The 16,472-nt window shown below is 40.4% G+C and overlaps 2 protein-coding genes across 2 annotated transcripts; both read right to left on the bottom strand.

The window, feature by feature from the left end:
* Window positions 1-2,684: 2,684 nt before the first annotated feature.
* LOC308122135 (gap junction Cx32.2 protein-like) lies at window positions 2,685-7,463 on the bottom strand. Its single transcript, XM_080483795.1, has 2 exons — window positions 7,189-7,463; window positions 2,685-5,476 (listed from the first exon to the last, which is right to left on the bottom strand). The coding sequence occupies exon 2, from the start codon at window positions 5,423-5,425 to the stop codon at window positions 4,307-4,309; it is 1,119 nt and encodes a 372-aa protein (XP_080339921.1). The 5' UTR covers window positions 5,426-5,476; window positions 7,189-7,463; the 3' UTR covers window positions 2,685-4,306.
* Window positions 7,464-9,252: 1,789 nt separating this feature from the next.
* Window positions 9,253-13,172, bottom strand: gjb1a (gap junction protein beta 1a). The gene is made up of 2 exons (XM_080483881.1): window positions 13,021-13,172; window positions 9,253-10,730 (listed from the first exon to the last, which is right to left on the bottom strand). The coding sequence occupies exon 2, from the start codon at window positions 10,714-10,716 to the stop codon at window positions 9,994-9,996; it is 723 nt and encodes a 240-aa protein (XP_080340007.1). The 5' UTR covers window positions 10,717-10,730; window positions 13,021-13,172; the 3' UTR covers window positions 9,253-9,993.
* Window positions 13,173-16,472: the final 3,300 nt, after the last annotated feature.

Below are 16,472 nucleotides of genomic sequence, written 5' to 3'. Positions count from 1 at the left end.
GCAGTCTGCGCCGTCCGTGTGATTTACGAGAAGCAGTGGGACTCTGTGACAAATGGGCTCTGCATGGAGCTCGCACTATTCTGGCTTCGGAGATTTGGTTGCACACGGTTGACACTCAGAGTTCACAACCTTAAACCCTCTCACCTGTTCAGTTAGGAGAGATCTGGCTGCCTTAGGGATTTAAGCAATCTGCTTCACCTGAGTGCAGTGAAATGCAGGATTTTGTTTTGGGATTACTCAAAATGTAAAATAATCACATAGAAAAAAATCTTTTGAAAATAAGAAAAGAAAAACCCTGAGCACCATCAAGCAACGCTACAGCGTTTCACTCAAAGGGCCCATTAGAGCTGTCATGCTGCGGGGCCATGAACAGATTATACACTGCATGATTGTTTAAACAGTGTGTCTATTTAAAGACAGCACTTTTATCGGATATTTGTTCATGACTTAATCAACAGCAAGTCAACATGACTTTATTGTTTTTTTTACACTGAAACGCCAACATCATCACAGTCATAGATGTGGAAGCACAGACTTTGCTCCCTTACCCCCCATTTCAACGCTCCTCAAAGAGTGCATGCTATTTACAGCCAGCAGAGAAGAAGCCTCTGAGGCTCAACCCTCACCAGTCAATGGAAGTGTATGGTTCGGAAACTGCTTCATCCACAGTCAGACTTTGTGCGCCTGATGCAACTGGTGGAAACCAAGCAGGTAATGGGAGAGCATCGCGACGCAGCTCTGGACGTGTCCACCAAGTAAGAAAACTGTAAAAGGAGGACACAAACTGACTACTTGATAATGCTTTGTAATAAAAAATTTAAAAAAAACTCATTGGGCAGCATGACGGTCCACTTACAGCAAGACTGGTTCAAACCCACTGGGAACTTGTGCCCATGTCTGTGCTATATTTGCATGTTCTTCCTGTATCGTCCCGGTATCTTTTATATACATAAAAAAAACATACTTTTGGTTAGTTGGTGACTCTGGATTGGTTATCTGTGGTACAGTTGATAAAATACGATGCCTACCGGCGTCAATATTAGAGGTTCAATCCCTATTCTCGGCCTGAGTTAGGGTTTTGTTTGTGTGTGAGAGTGAGACAGAGAGAGAGAGAGAGAGAGAGAGAGAGAGAGAGAGAGAGAGAGAGAGAGAGAGAGAGAGAGAGAGAGAGAGAGAGAGAGAGAGAGAGAGAGAGAGAGAGAGAGAGAGAGAGAGAGAGAGAGAGAGAGAGAGAGAGAGAGAGAGAGAGAGAGAGAGAGAGAATGGCTGAATCTAATGAATCACTAAGATTACTACTCTACTATACTACTATAACGGTGCTGGACTGGTAATTGTCTGGCATACCCTGTCTTGCATTCTGTTTTTGGTTTAGATGGGCTACAGCTCCAGGTGACCATAGTTTAGACAAAGTTTAGAAAAATGATGAACGGAGGATTTGGGGAAAAAAGTTCATGCAAATTTAACAATTCCTTAACAATTGATCTGATTGGCTTCCTCACATAAATGTCACGAGTTTTCACGCTGTAGCTCAGTTGTTAGTGAATTTATCTGGTATATCATTTGTAAAGGCTCACTGAAGACCACTGATGTATGTATGAAATGTATGTCAGAAGCATGTGACATGTGCCATGCTTCAACACGTTTTCATGCCTTTTATAATGATAACATCGGTATCTCGGTGACAGGTTTGGGAAAAAAAACTCAAGTCACATATGAGCAAATAAGAGACCTTTCCATTTTAAGTCCAGACACACTTTTGCAATCAAGAAAAGCTTCAACAAAAAAAGTCAAACAAGAGAATTCCAATTTTATCCCAGATAAGTAAAAACAAGCTCTTGTGTGCTTGGGGAGGGGCTAACTTTGTCTTTCCTCACTTTGGTTTCATCCCCTCCAGACAAAACGCACCAAAAAGTTGTATTTCAGAACCCGATTAAAGCAATGATAATAACTCTCACACATAGAGAGTGAAGCTCACACTAATCACCCTAAAGTCACTGCAGACACGTGTAATCCCAGGCAAACCAACATATTTTGGATGATGCTGGAGGGAATCTCACTTTGAATCAATCTGGTTTTTAAGCTGATGGGAAATATTTGCTATCAAATGTGTGCTGATTAAAATGTTTTGTTTGAAGTGGAAGTCAGGTGGACCGATCCTTAGACCTCTTACACGATAGCTTATCTTATAATTTCAATAGGTCATTCACGCTTATGTTTATGTTACATTATTAGTTGTGAATTTTCTTTCCTCAAGCCTACCAGGGCACCTGAAAAAATTGATTGTTTAAAAGCTGTGACAGCACAAATCTCTTTGCCTACGAGTACATAAGACCTTTAAAAGGCGTCACGCATATTTATACTCAAATTTTCTGAATTGATGCCCACTTGAACCCTGAAATTCTGATTCTAGAACTGTGACCATTTTTAGAGACATGGGATGAATAATGGATTTGCATGGCTGGACTTATTTGCGTCACAAAACCATCAACTTATTGAACTCAGAAGTAGATCAGCTGCCGATAAGCTGCAAAAAAGCTGCAAATGAGCAAAGCAAGAGACATCAGAATTTACCTGCGGCGTGTTTATGGTACGTAAAAAAATGAAATGAGATCATGTACAGCCCTTCAAGGACCGCAGTGTGTCTGAAAATTCCCCAAAGAGAAGCTTTAACAACCCATTTCTTTGCTACACGTCAAAACGGTTTAATCAAAATACACAGAAGTACGTACAATAATTGGTGTTTATGCATTTGAGCATATTGGAAGACCACTTTCATATGTTGACATTTATTGCCGAAGTGAAATATTTAGCAGCAACAACCCACAACAAGGCAATACAACTGGTAAGAAGTTTGTTTCTGTAACACTTTTAGGTCACCCAACACATTTTTGGTTTGTTCGATTCTTTGCGAGCATTTATTTAAGTAGAAGTCTCGTAAACAGAAAACACAAATCACTTTGGATGAAGGATAATTTCTGACATAGTTAAAGAGCAAGTTGAGTGTGAAGTCTGTGAATTGGCTCAAAAGAGTCACTTCCTTTGTTGTTCACTGCGATATGCAGCCGTCTAGAAGATAGTGAGATTAAAGTAAAATCTGTTCCAAGTGTCATCATGAGAAGCTCCTCTTTCTCTTTAAACATCATGCTATTTGTTCCCCCAGACTTATTTATGGATGTGAGAAGGAAATTGATTGATATGACTAAAATATTGCCCTGGGAATCATTTTTTTTTGGTATATGTGGCACGATCAACATGTCCTGTGACTGTCCCTGTGGGGCACAAATGGCGTGTGCCACAGTTAAGCACTCCCAGCGGGAGAGAGCAGTAACTCTGTTGAGTAGGTCATGTGCCACTGTTAACATCTTAAACTGTCTTTTGGGGCGTTTTGTTAACCACAGACTTGATTTTGTTTTGTCTCGAAGCTCAAACTGAGCTGGAACAGACTCAACAACCCGGGACGACTTATCGTCTGTTTGAGGATCATCATTCTGCAGCCACAGCCCGGAGATCAAACGGCATACAGTGGAGGAGCCCCCCACACTTCAAGCCCATCGAAAGCCGCTCAGGAGCGTGACCCAGAGCGAGTTCAACATTTTTCTGTGCCACTCAGAGGGTGATGCACCATGAATTTGCCCCTCAGGATCAGACTGACAACACAGAGGCCCACTGTAATGTTCTCAAGCATTTTCCAGACGAGCCACCTTAATGCTGGGGCAATTTCAAAGAGGTACTTTAACAACTACATAGACAAGAAATCCACTCACACTCACAAACAACATCATTGATCCGTATCACCCCCTTTTCCCTGCATTTGACTCACTGATGCTTGTAAACCTTCCCTGGAATGAAGTTCAAGCTGAAAGGCCTCAATTTTGTTGTGGTGAGAGAAATCTGTTGGGAACAATTACGTCTCATGTCCATGAAGAACGGAGCATCCTGAAATCGTTCCACTTGTGGCAGAAGTTAAAAAGTAAACAGAAAATTTGCTTTGAAAATAATTTTCATTGACTGTTCATTCAGTCGATGACATCCAAGTCTGCTTCTAATGGATCTTGGTAATACTTGAAAAAGGGCCTCTCACATTACACACTTTTAGTCTACTCAGTACTGCCTTTGTCTTCAAATCGTGTCCTCATGAACACCTCCACCACATTGACCTGATCACTAATAGGAAACGTAGCATTTATGACCATTTGCTTAGTTGTTTTGACCCTGATGTCACCCGCTCTCGCAGATTCACAGATTACTGTAATACACAGCGACATCTCTCAGTGGTCCTGAGTCTCAGATTAAACCCGTCCAGTTTCTAGATCTTCAGGTCACTCTGTTTGCTTTTGGTGCTTTTGCTGCTTTTGGTGCTTTGCTTGCTCGACTGACTGTTGGCGCACTGAATTTCAGCGGCCTGCTCAGACACGATGCTGGCTGTTTCCCTCTCCCTATAACGGTCCTCCTCCTCCCTTAAGCGGTCCTCCTCCTCCCTTAATCGGTCCTCCTCTTCTTGACCCTTCCTCTCCACTGCCAGATTGTCTCTATTCTGCTTGAACATGGCTTTGCTGGTGTACGGGTTAAAAGGAGAGGTGGGGTCTGTAATGCAGTACTTTGTGTTCGTAGGGAAAGGCTCAGTATGACTTGTAAAATAATTGTAACTCGGGACGAAGGGTATTACTGCGTCACTTAGGGGCTTGGATGACTCGTCTGAGGCCTTTGATTGTCTGTAACGAAGCCCATGGTGGCATTTTGTAAAACCTAGATGATACATTTCCACCAGGTTGAGCAGCAAGGAGATGGAGGCCACGGCCAGCATAAAAATGATGAAGATTGTCTTCTCGGTGGGTCTGGAGATGTAGCAGTTCACCACATTTGGACAAGGCCAGCGGTCACACGTGTACATTGGCTTGAGCTCGAAACCATACAGGAAGTATTGAGCCACAATAAAAGCCACTTCAAACAGGGTTTTAAAAATCACATTGAAGATGTAGGTCCGGAGCAAGGCGCCTTGCAAATGCACGTGGCCCTGGCTGTCCTTCACCGGGGCCTTCTTGATTTTAGAGCCGTGTGACTGCTGCTGCTTCTCACCGTGCAGGGCCAGGTCCTTCTCTTTCTGCTTCTCCTTGTCCTCCATGCGGACTAGATGAAGGATGTGGCCCAGATAAATGAGAGTCGGGGTGGAGACAAATATGATCTGCAGCACCCAGAAGCGGATGTGTGAAATGGGGAAGGTCTTATCGTAGCACACATTCTGACAACCGGGCTGCTTGGTGTCACACGTGAAGCCGGACTGCTCGTCTCCCCACACCTTCTCGGCAGCCGCTCCCAGCACCATGATACGGAAGATAAACAACACTGTCAGCCAGACTTTGCCCACGACGGTGGAGTGTTCCTGGGCACTCTCCAGCAGCTTCCCCAGCAGGTTCCAGTCCGCCATGCTGGTTCACTAAGTTACCTTCAGCTCTATTGGCAAAACCAAATGAGAAGCCTTCAAGGAGAAAGAACAATATTTTAGCAAGATGGAAAAAGAAAAAAAACATACAGTTATGTTGGAGGCTATGGCCAGAACATTTACAGTTATTTTTGACCAAACAGACACTGTTACAAGCTGTATGTTGATATCTTCAAAAATGTGTATTATTATACACTTTTGTTTTTGTGTTAGTCTGACTTGAACACAAAATGTAATTCTTCATTGTTCAGGGACACGCTACTAACCTACTGAGCTCAGCATCACGTGAGTAACAATCTCTTATATTTCTTTGTATTTTATCAAGCAGTTTTTCAGAAGTTTGTTTCAGAAGAACTTTTTTAATTACTGCACTATGTCATGAAATATGTCTTCACTTTACACATAAACACAAACATATGTGCACACCAAGAAACTTGAGATATATATGTTTTTATTCGGACCATCAGACATTGGATCCTCTCTGATCAACCATAAACTAAATGATATAAAACTGACATGTTGTGATTTATAATTAAAACAGTCATGTGGAAAAAGTCAGCACACTCCAACATTTATTTCACTTTAAAATGCATAAAATTTGAATCACAGGCTCAAAAATTAGAAACTTAACGCAGCGTGACATAAGGAAAACAGTTTGATTTAAATCTCAAACGTTTAGCCGCTGGTCTCTTTGCTGTTCATGTGTGGGCCGTCTACAGGCCACAATTTAAACTACTCTCTGCTACTACTCAAAATCCCCTGTTGGGGCTATTGGGACAGCACGAGATCCACAAAATGATTTCTTTACCAACCACAAAGTGTTTTAACAGAGTCTACAGAGAGCTTTTACGACTGTTTGTGTCAATGTTTATGTTTATTGGCAATCATGCTGCATGAATGGAAGGCAGAAAATTACGAGGTAGAAATAGTTTTTTTGATTTCTTACTTTCGAATAAGCCAGTAAATGTGCCGTACATTTCAATCACAGATATCACCGAGTGCAAAACTCATCAATCTAACCGTGATTGAAACTGATAAACAGACGAAGCAATAAAATCCAATTAGATGCGGCATTAACTCAGAACTTCCCTGGCACGCATATAATTAGAAATGCAGTATTTATTTATGCTGATGACGCAGTTTGCAGATATCCCTCATCCAAAGAGTTCTGTACTACAGAAAACCCAAATCAGATGAAATAACTCATCCGTCATGAATCCTTTATTTGTCTTCCTAAAGGTTGTGCCCGATGCAGCGTGTGCTGATAAAAAGGACCAAGACACAGCTGACTGTGTGTGAGCGAAAGCCCCGGAGCAGGCTCGCTCAAAACTCTCAGCCCCAGCTTAGATCTTGTGACACTGTACCCAACAGCACTCCCTGACTCCAGAATTAGGTTTCTAGTTTATATTTCAGGGCCTATTGGTTTCCACATGGCAAAGCGAAAAAAAAAAAAAGTAAAATTAAAAATAGTTGTACTTGTCCTTCAGAAACTGGTTGAGCAGTCGATAGAAGCACCTGTTTGAAACGCTTCAAAAGACTGCGAGCCAGTCCTGACGGAAACACCTTCACACAGTGGAAACTGGTAGAACTGTACTTGGTTCACTTGAATTTCACACACAAGGCAGCGCAAAACAAGAACAAATCGGTTTGTAGAAGTCGCACTCGAAAAAAGAAGTTACATTGTTTGATTAATAGGTAAGAAATCAAAAGTGCACACACAAGGTAAATGTTCCCAAACAAAGACATACCTAATAATGTTGCTTTCCATTGGAGTCTCTCAGTGATTGACCTTCTTTACTTCACAGAGAGAGAGGCCACGTTCCTGTGAGCCGCTGCGAAGGCTGCAAGCATCAAGATAAAGCCCTCTCTCGCAAAACTCTTTTCACTGGGGACTTTATGATCTAGCCTGTTGTCCTCCCTCCCACTCTGACCTTACTCAATCCCAAGCGTTAAAGAAACTGCCACAACTAAACCTCTATCTTGTCTTTGTGCAATCTCAGTGGAAACACTCGCCGTCTGGAGGGAAGTCTATGAAAGCGTCTCGCTCAAGAGGTGTTTCTGTTGAGCTGAGTGGCAGCTGAGGAGCCCAGTGAGGACGCAGGTTAGGCTTACATGTTAGTGTCTAAATATAATTCCTGGAGAAGGGAGTGGCTTTTATGTTGCCGGTCTTCGGGTGATCTGACCCTTGACTGTGTGGAGTAGCTTCAGACACCTCAGTGCCACTGTGAGGGATCAAAAACAAACAAGTTAGTTGGAATAGTGCTGGAACCAAAAGGCAACTTTGTCATGTTATTTACTCTGTACTTCTCAAAGCTCTTTGAGTTGAAGCAAAGTTTAGCGAAACTATTCATACATTCAAACTGCAGTACTCATATTTTGTGATCCTTTTTTTTATTCTTCCACCCGACCTTTTATTACACCTCAAAGAAATTAAAGTTAATAAATGTTTTTTTTTTTAAGTTAAAACTTTGAAAATGTTGACACATTACTGTAATCATGTAGTATTCTGTGTACTTTCCAAGTATAAATTGACCTTTTTTAAATCAATCACCAAAAAAGCCCAACAATTAATATTCCAAACAGTTTATGAACTGTATTTTTCAGGCAACATGTTTATTCTTTCAACAGAAAGTAACTTTTTTTATAAAACAGATGTATGGTCTGAACAATATTTCATCGGTTAATTCAATTGAAATGCATCTAGTTGATAAGCAGTTTACAATTATATGAAGACATTTTTTGAGAGGAATACCTTTAATGTCAGTTGTAAATATACTTGAGTGCTGATTTTCTGGAGTCCTTCCAACTCTGTGTCACACCGAGGCTTTATGGTGATTTTAAGGATAAATCAATTTTATTCCATAAGCGAGTTGAACAACTACTGTATTTGTTATCTCATAACTAGCTGAATTATAGTTTTTTTTTAATTATAATATCATAAGAGTTTATTCAACTATTTATTTCTGCTAAAATGTTAACATGACAAAAAGGACTACTTTGAAAATACAGATGAAAAGTTTGAAAGTTGTTTAACGTTGTGAGGACACTCAGTGGAAACTTCTAGTCTAAAAGTAACAAAGTAGTGGTATATGTACAAACTGTACTAAAGTTTTAGTGGCATTAGATACTTTCAAAAATACTACCTGAAATACAATGTAATTCCTGTAATGTGAATATTTTCCTCTCTAATCATAGCAGCTATATCGCTCTTAAAGAAAACAGCACTTTCATGATGTTGCTGATGATGTTTCTATAATTCAAAATGAGTCAATTTTACAATTCTTTTTTCACAATCACAACTGTTTCCATTAAAGCATCGATCTCTAAAACATCCTATTGGGTGACCACCCGGTGTGATAAGAATTCAAGCCATGCTTTAACTTTATCCCCTGGAAGTCATCGCCATCGTTAATCAGCGACTTGAACTACAAGAATTTGTTTTCTGTGTCCGAGGCTCCTCGTCAGTCTGACCTCAGTCGATGGCGGTGTGCGATGACGTGTTCCATAAAAAGAGAAGTGCCCTCATTCCGCAGACCGTGTCAAGTCCAGCTGTCGACGGGGTCAACTATTGCAGCCCACGCTCTGACCCCCGTACAACGCAAAGGCTATTGATAACCCTGTGAGAACTGTGGTGCCAGCATCATTCATTCATTCATTTTTTTTTTTTTTTTTTTTAATTGATCTTTTGCTCTGGTCGGTCAAAAATCCCATCAGATTTCCGTTATCATGCTGGAAGGAATCGAACCAAAGACATTTCACAAGTCAGTCCAGTCTGATGTTTCTCTTGTGTTTGTTTTGTTTTGTATTTCTTTAATGTGTCTTGTAAAAATCGCACAGTACATGTACTACAATTTTATTCCCTCGCACCCACGACATATGAACATCCAGCTTCAACTTAAATACACTGAAATACACGCAAACATGAAAAAGCTTTACACTTCAAGTTTTTGCTTTGTTTCTGTCAAATGGTTTTTATCTAAAGTACTGAATCTGGACAACGTGAACACGGTTACATGTAACATCTATGAATTGCAACATTGTGTATTAATGACATTGCACCAACAACCACCGAAGGAAAGAATGAAATCAACACGATTGAGGGACAGAAATGATACTGACATTAAACCAAGGGATGATCTGCATGACAACATTACAAACACGTCTCTGACACTATCTGGTAATTTCAAGTAGCGTGTGATAACGTCAGGCTTAACTACAGCTTATTCTTTTAATTTCATGATCAAAAAATGAAAGGAATCCATGAAAACTGAAAAAACGTCAACGATTATTGCTTCCGTCAAATGTTACATCATTTATCTTTAGTTGGTCAATTATCAAACTATTATATTGTGTCAGTGCATTTGCTTTTGGCTCTTTGTAGTTATCAACAACATTTAACTATTTACACACACTGGGTCTGGTTGCTTCTTCTTGTTACGAGGATTAAAACTCACTGGAACAATCACGATGACTTCATATTATGAGGAACAGACAAAATCAAAGTTTGAAACTGAAAGGTCAGGCATGCACAGATTTAATATCTGGATGTTTAATTAATATGAGCAAAGCTTCTGTTGGATCCAGGCCCCCATAGTCGAGTCTCCAGCCGTGTGCAAATGTTTACTGCAGGCCTTCCCCACCAAGAAGACGACCTCTGCGATGTTGAGCAGGATACAGACGCCGGACGCAGCCAGCATGAACACGGTGAAGACCGTCTTCTCGGTGGGCCTCGACACGAAGCAGTCCACCGTGTTGGGACACGGGTACGAGTCACACTTCACCAGCCGGATCATCTTGTAACCAGGGTAGATCATGTAGAACATATACATGAAGGTCACCTCGAAGATGATGCGGAATACCAGACTGATGACATACGTCCACCACAGCGCCCCTGTGATTTTCATCTTCTGGGTTTTGATCTGCTCCAGGTCTTTGGGATTGGTCCGCCCCGACAGTTTGTAAAGCCTCTTGTCGACGTGGCGGCGGTGGGCCACGTGCATGGCCACCAGAAGAGCCGGAGTGGAGACCAGGATGAGCTGCAGCGCCCAGAGGCGGATGTGTGAGATGGGGAAGAAGTGGTCGTAGCAGACACTGTTGCATCCCGGCTGCTGGGTGTTGCAGGTGAAGCCGGACTTCTCGTCCCCCCAGACGCTCTCGGCCGCCACCACCAGGACCAGGATGCGGAAAATGAAGAGGACGGAGAGCCAGATGCGGCCGATGCCAGTGGAGTGTCTGTTCACGCCGCTGATGACGGCATAAAATGAGGCCCAGTTCATCTTTGGTTCTGGGTCTGAAAAAAAAAAAAAAAAAGATTTACACATGAAAGTGTTATATGGTGTGTTTAAATTCCATATCTTACTAGGCTGCAGCATCTTGTGTTGCAAATATTCACTCGTAATCACACTATATTAATATCAATAATCATTCAGTCATCTGAAGTCAAGGGAAATGGATTTCAGGAGAGAAGTGCTGCCGGATAAGGATCCCAGACTGATACGGTGAAGTCTCATTTCTTACTCTTTGTCATTTACAAAAACAAAGTTTAGAATGGTTTGATACAGAAGTGAGACATCAATTCAATTCAATTCAATTCAATTTTATTTGTAAAGCGCTAAATCACATCAACAAACATCTCAAAGCGCTCTTACAATGATAGAGGACAACAGAACCCAACTAAACCCTTCCAAAGCAAGCAGCGATCAACAATAACTATGTCGCTATTTCACAACAAAAACCCATTTAAAGTCTTTCAACAAGTTCACAAAGCAACACATTTGCAATGTGCAGCACGGGATGCCACAAACTTTCAAACTTCCTGTAAATGTTTTGAGATAATCTGGAAACTTCTCCTCTTATTCTATTTTCGCCGTGATTTGTCAAAACCAAAAAACCAAGTCTCACTAACAGTATGTCAGCAAACTGCTGGCATATGAGTGAGCAGATACATATTATACACAATTCAATTTCAATGAAGAGGTTAAAAAAATAAAAGCTTTTTTTTTTTGTATTTTGTGTTAAAGGGGACAAAAAATATATCAAATTGTCCAGAAAACACCCTTATTTACAAAACTTAAACCTGCATCATTTTCTTACTTGATGCATTATAAAACATCATCTCTCGCTTGAATTGTTATTTTCAAATTATTTTATATGGAGAGGGGTTTAGGATGACAGTGTGAACTCACATGCAAACATAAAACCTGTTTTGATCAATATATAAATATTATATATTAACTATCAGCTCCTCATTGAAGGGTATATTTATTACTCACTTCATTTAAATATTTCAGCTGAATTGTTTAAAAACACGTAAATGAATTTATGCATTTTTATAAATTACCAACACCTGTCAGTTTACATAACAACCATTATATTTGGATTAAAGAAAATGAGTTTTTCTTGAATAAGCACTTTCCACAAACTGCCAAATTGTTTTCTGTTATTTTCAGTCATAACAAGCATTCTTCGTCATTTAATTTATTTATGTCTGGTCTTCCAGTCACAGCAAACTGAAAAGAAAGTTTCAAAAGAATCAATTGGCGTTGCAATGAAGACTAAATAATTCAGCACCATTATAAACAAAGCTGATCATTTCTATAATGCATTTATGTTTCAATGTAATTAAGCTTACAGATTTTTTTTCAGTGCAGCAACCTGCCGTTTATAAGAATAAGTACCGTGAGTATTCTGGGTCTTTAAAGTGTAGTTTCACACAAACATTAACTTGAAAGACAAAAATCATTTCAACCAATAATAAATAAAGAAACATATAATTTAGCTTTTGTTTAGTCCCAATTGAATTTCTTGAGTTTCATTTAACCAAATTTGTGAATTCCAAATTTCCCGACCCCAAAATTTCAATTTACACTTGATACACAATGATTTTTTTAAATTCTCCTCTGTGCTGATTCTTTACCGGTTGCTCTGTGATCCCTACATGTTTGCAGTGTCCTTCAAGCATATAAATGTCAGAGTTGTTACCGGGCTCAGCTGGAGGTGTAAGAGGCATAGGAGGCAGCGTGGAGGACAAAGCTGACCCGCTGGTTTGGCATGGATGTGAGTCCAGAGGGGAGAGGAGCCTCTCTGCCCTCCTCTGATTCTGGCAGCCCACTTAAGAGTGAAACACTGAGGTCTGGCACCATGTGTCATGTGACATGCTTTTCACCACTGACCATGGTGTAGCATGCAAAGGGAGCATCTTTTTTTTTTTTCCTCCAAAGAACCTGGGACTTTGAAACTCTCCCAGGCAGAAAAATGAGGTCAGAATAGGTGTTGATGAGCAGTGGAGGAGAACTCATGCAGATCTAGTATACAGCTAAAGAAAGATGGTAAAACTAGATTCTGAGACAAGTTGTAATTCTACACATCAACAAAACCAACAGGAACGGCAAAGATTTTAGCTTGACTGTCAGTTTTCAGCACACGTTGTTCAATTCCTCTTCTATTTTTTAAAACCTTCGACTCACACCATTAAAGTTTCTCACTTTTTTTTATACTTATCAGCAACAAAGTGAATTTGCAGAACACACATCCAGCCTCGAATCTCCATCACCAACGTGAAACATGTAAAATGATCTTACCTTCAGCAGCAGTTTTGCATTAGATACATCCAGAAACTTTTAAGTTGGCATTACCAGACTTTTTTTTTTCTCTCTCTCTCTCTATCCGTGAGACTGTGAACAAGAGTATCAGAGCACCATGACTTTGCATTGCTAATGATTTCTCTCACACTAGCCACTACCCTGCACTGGAGAGGTCATATGCTTCTGTGCAAAGAATTAGCATACAATAGCCCCATTTACTGCGTCCAAACAAACAGCTTCACAGTCCCGATCAAACGTTTTAATTTCTGTCCAGCTGAGGAATCCGTGTGTGGGGGGCAGTCTGTGCTTTTGTCCTTATTGTGCTGTGTGTCGCTGAGGAAGTGGAGGAGTTTTTGACGCAATCTGGAGTAAAACGCAAAGGTCTGCGACAAAGAATGGCCAGCGAAATCTAAAGATAAGAGGACAAGAGTTTATTATCATAACACTCATGTCTCTCTTCAAGTTTTTTCCCCCGCTCAACCTTTATGGTCCATGCTGTTGCCCACCAACCATTTATCCACTGATTATGCTGTCCTCTCCGTGTGTCTCTGCTGAGTGGGACATTGTGCTCATGCTTTTAGTCTGCGTGAGCTCTTCAGCTCATCCTTCTGAGAACTGTCTGCAAAATGTTGGTACAACATTACTCATCGACAAACCCTTTCTCTGCACTGGACACCACAACTAAGTACCGATCTTGAACCTGAAATCACATGTCAACCCCTCAAAACATGCGAAATGCTGTCAAAGAAGGAGTTTGATTCCAATGAAGCAGGTCGGACCCACATTAGTGTAGTGGTGCCATAGATGTCACACACACACACACACACACACACACACACACACACACACACACACACGGAAGCACCCCTGGAGGAACAGGGTGAACATGAAGGTCGCCATGAAAAGGTCGTGTCACTGTCAGCCGTCGGGGTCCAACCAGGAATCTACTTGCTTTGAGGCGGCAGTGCCAACCACTGCGTCACCGCGCCGTGACAGATCCCCATGCAATGCAATTACATTTGATTATATAGAATTTTCCACAGCTTCTAAAACTGTCACAGGATTTGTTTTGTTCTTTTTTTTTATAACTGTGTGGAGACATTTTTCCATGGTTGGCTGCATTGACCTGTGCAACGTGTTTTATGATTTACTAATTAAGTGGGAGAACCGGGCTGCAGTGATTATCAGCCATGGACACATGGATTAAACGACTAATTGCATTCTGGACAGATGTAATACAACGTGTGGATTCAACTAAAGAATCTAAAAGAGTGTGGGCATGCCTGCAGCCTGACTGCTGTCTCCTGCTTCATTGCAGTCTGCATGTTGACACCTAGTGTTCATCAGCTGTTACTGCAACAGACTGACAAGCGAATCACCAGCAGTGAAGGTTTAAAGATTTGACAGATTAATTATTGTATGAATTATATAAACATTAGGATAATAATGTGTCTAAAGTAAGAATGCCAGACAATGAGTTATAAATTGAAATCAGAGGTGGTACAAGACAAGTAAAAAATACCCCTGCTGATGGAATAAAGTAGTACTTTTGGTACTATTATAAATGTGTTTTATATGTAGTCAACCTTACTACATTTGTCCTCAAACCCCAGTAGACTATGGATGAGGGCAGGTTACACCCTGGACCGGTCAACTGTCCATACAGGGCAAACACAGAGACAACCATACACATGTTTTCTTTTTCTATATATATTTTTTAAAGTGTTTAAAGAAGAATGTGTCTTTACAGCAAAGCCTTGGGAAATTCAGAGAGGAGAATCTCTGGATTTAATGGAAGGCTGAACATTGAAAGTATGTCATTGTGCTAAATGAAAATCTTTTGCTTGCTTTATTGACTCTGAATATTATTTATAGGAACCATTATCAAGCAAACTAAATCAACATCTTATTTTTTTCATGATACTACGTTTCCTTCCATATTAAGTTTGAAAGACAACCTATTAGAAATATAAAATCTTAAGTTGTGAAAACTTCTGTTTGCACAGTAAATCAAGCTGTCAGGAAAATGTGGAGTATTATTCTTAGTGTCTTGTAAAAATGTAATACCGATCGTAGTGGAAGTGGAACGCTTCAGTAAATTAACATTATGCTGTTCACTCCTGAACGTCGCAGCATTTTTCAGTGACTCATCACTACACACATGTTAACACAGGCCTGCCACAAGAGGAACATGTTTGCAAATGTGACAAAATAGAAAAGGAAGTGCATGATCAGCGGCTACTCAACAGAGTGTCCTCATCAATTCTCCTCAACACTTCTGATAAGTTGCATGATCACACAAGTTCTACATTATTATATACATTTTGTGTTTTCAAATGCATGCAAGAGTCATATCGTGCATAAATCTATTGAAGCTGCTTGTGCAACAAGTCTGTGACTAAATCCTGAAAGCAGCACCACACCCAGTGACGTGCAGGTGTAGAATGTGCAACAGTGGTAAGGTCACATGGGTTTTGTGAACTGCTCAGCTGACTGTATTGCAGTGAGTCTGAGCAGTGTCACAAACTATACCGAAGACAATGTATTTCCAGCATTCATCACATGATATTATTTGTGGAGCTTTTTGAAAAGATTTGAAAAACAAAGTTGAAAAATGGTGCTCAGGTTGGTGTGGTAATTCCCCTGCTGGATGGTCCAGCTTTTTCTTTGGGTACCTTTCACATCATTTCGGCCTGAGGTTGGAATCCCAGCTATGGTGTTTTGGAACAGGGCTGGAATACCCACCTCTGAATAACAACAAAGCGAGAAGTCATCCAAACAGATATGTTGCATCGTGGACCCCACCACAAACATTTCTGAACCTAAAGAAAATACCAAAGAACTAAATTTAGACCTTGATTCCAGCTGTGCAAACACACAGAGATCCTGTGATGTTTCCTGGTACTTGGAGAGTTCCTGTGGTCGAAATGCAGCTGTGGATAAGACTCTACGGTGTTGTTATTGATGTAGAAAACACATTTGACAGAAACGAGAATTACATTATCAAATTATAAAGTTAGAAACGACATTTGGATATATTTGTGTGAGATGACAAATTAATCAATCTATGCAGCCCCTTTGTGAGCGTATGAGTCAATATCCCGAACTCCAGAATTACTGGTTTCACAGGTTCAGAGAAAAGTCATCTAAACCACATATACACTTCATTTAACTGAAAAAAAGGAACTTGGACAAACAAACCCTATTTATCTTTAAATGAATTTCACTTGTATAGTGCTTTTCCACTGCTTGAGCAGTCCCCAAAGTGCTTTATATTGATAATCACATTCGCCCCTTCACACACACATTCACACACAAGTGGAGGCGACTGCCATGGGGTTCAGTGTCTTGTATCTATCTATCTATCTATCTATCTATCTATCTATCTATCTATCTATCTATCTATCTATCTATCTATCTATCTATCTATCTATCTATCTATCTATCTA

This window comes from Lipophrys pholis (assembly GCF_963383615.2).
Source record: "Lipophrys pholis genome assembly, chromosome: 16".
Classification (NCBI taxonomy): Eukaryota; Metazoa; Chordata; class Actinopteri; order Blenniiformes; family Blenniidae; genus Lipophrys; species Lipophrys pholis.
The sequence above is the reverse complement of the archived record's forward strand: the minus strand, read 5'-3'. Positions and strand labels throughout refer to the sequence as shown.

Excerpts from the sequence above, each read along its gene's own strand:
- LOC308122135 (XM_080483795.1), bottom strand. The coding sequence starts at position 5,425 with ATGGCGGACTGGAACCTGCTGGGGAAGCTGCTGGAGAGTGCCCAGGAA.
- gjb1a (XM_080483881.1), bottom strand. The coding sequence starts at position 10,716 with ATGAACTGGGCCTCATTTTATGCCGTCATCAGCGGCGTGAACAGACAC.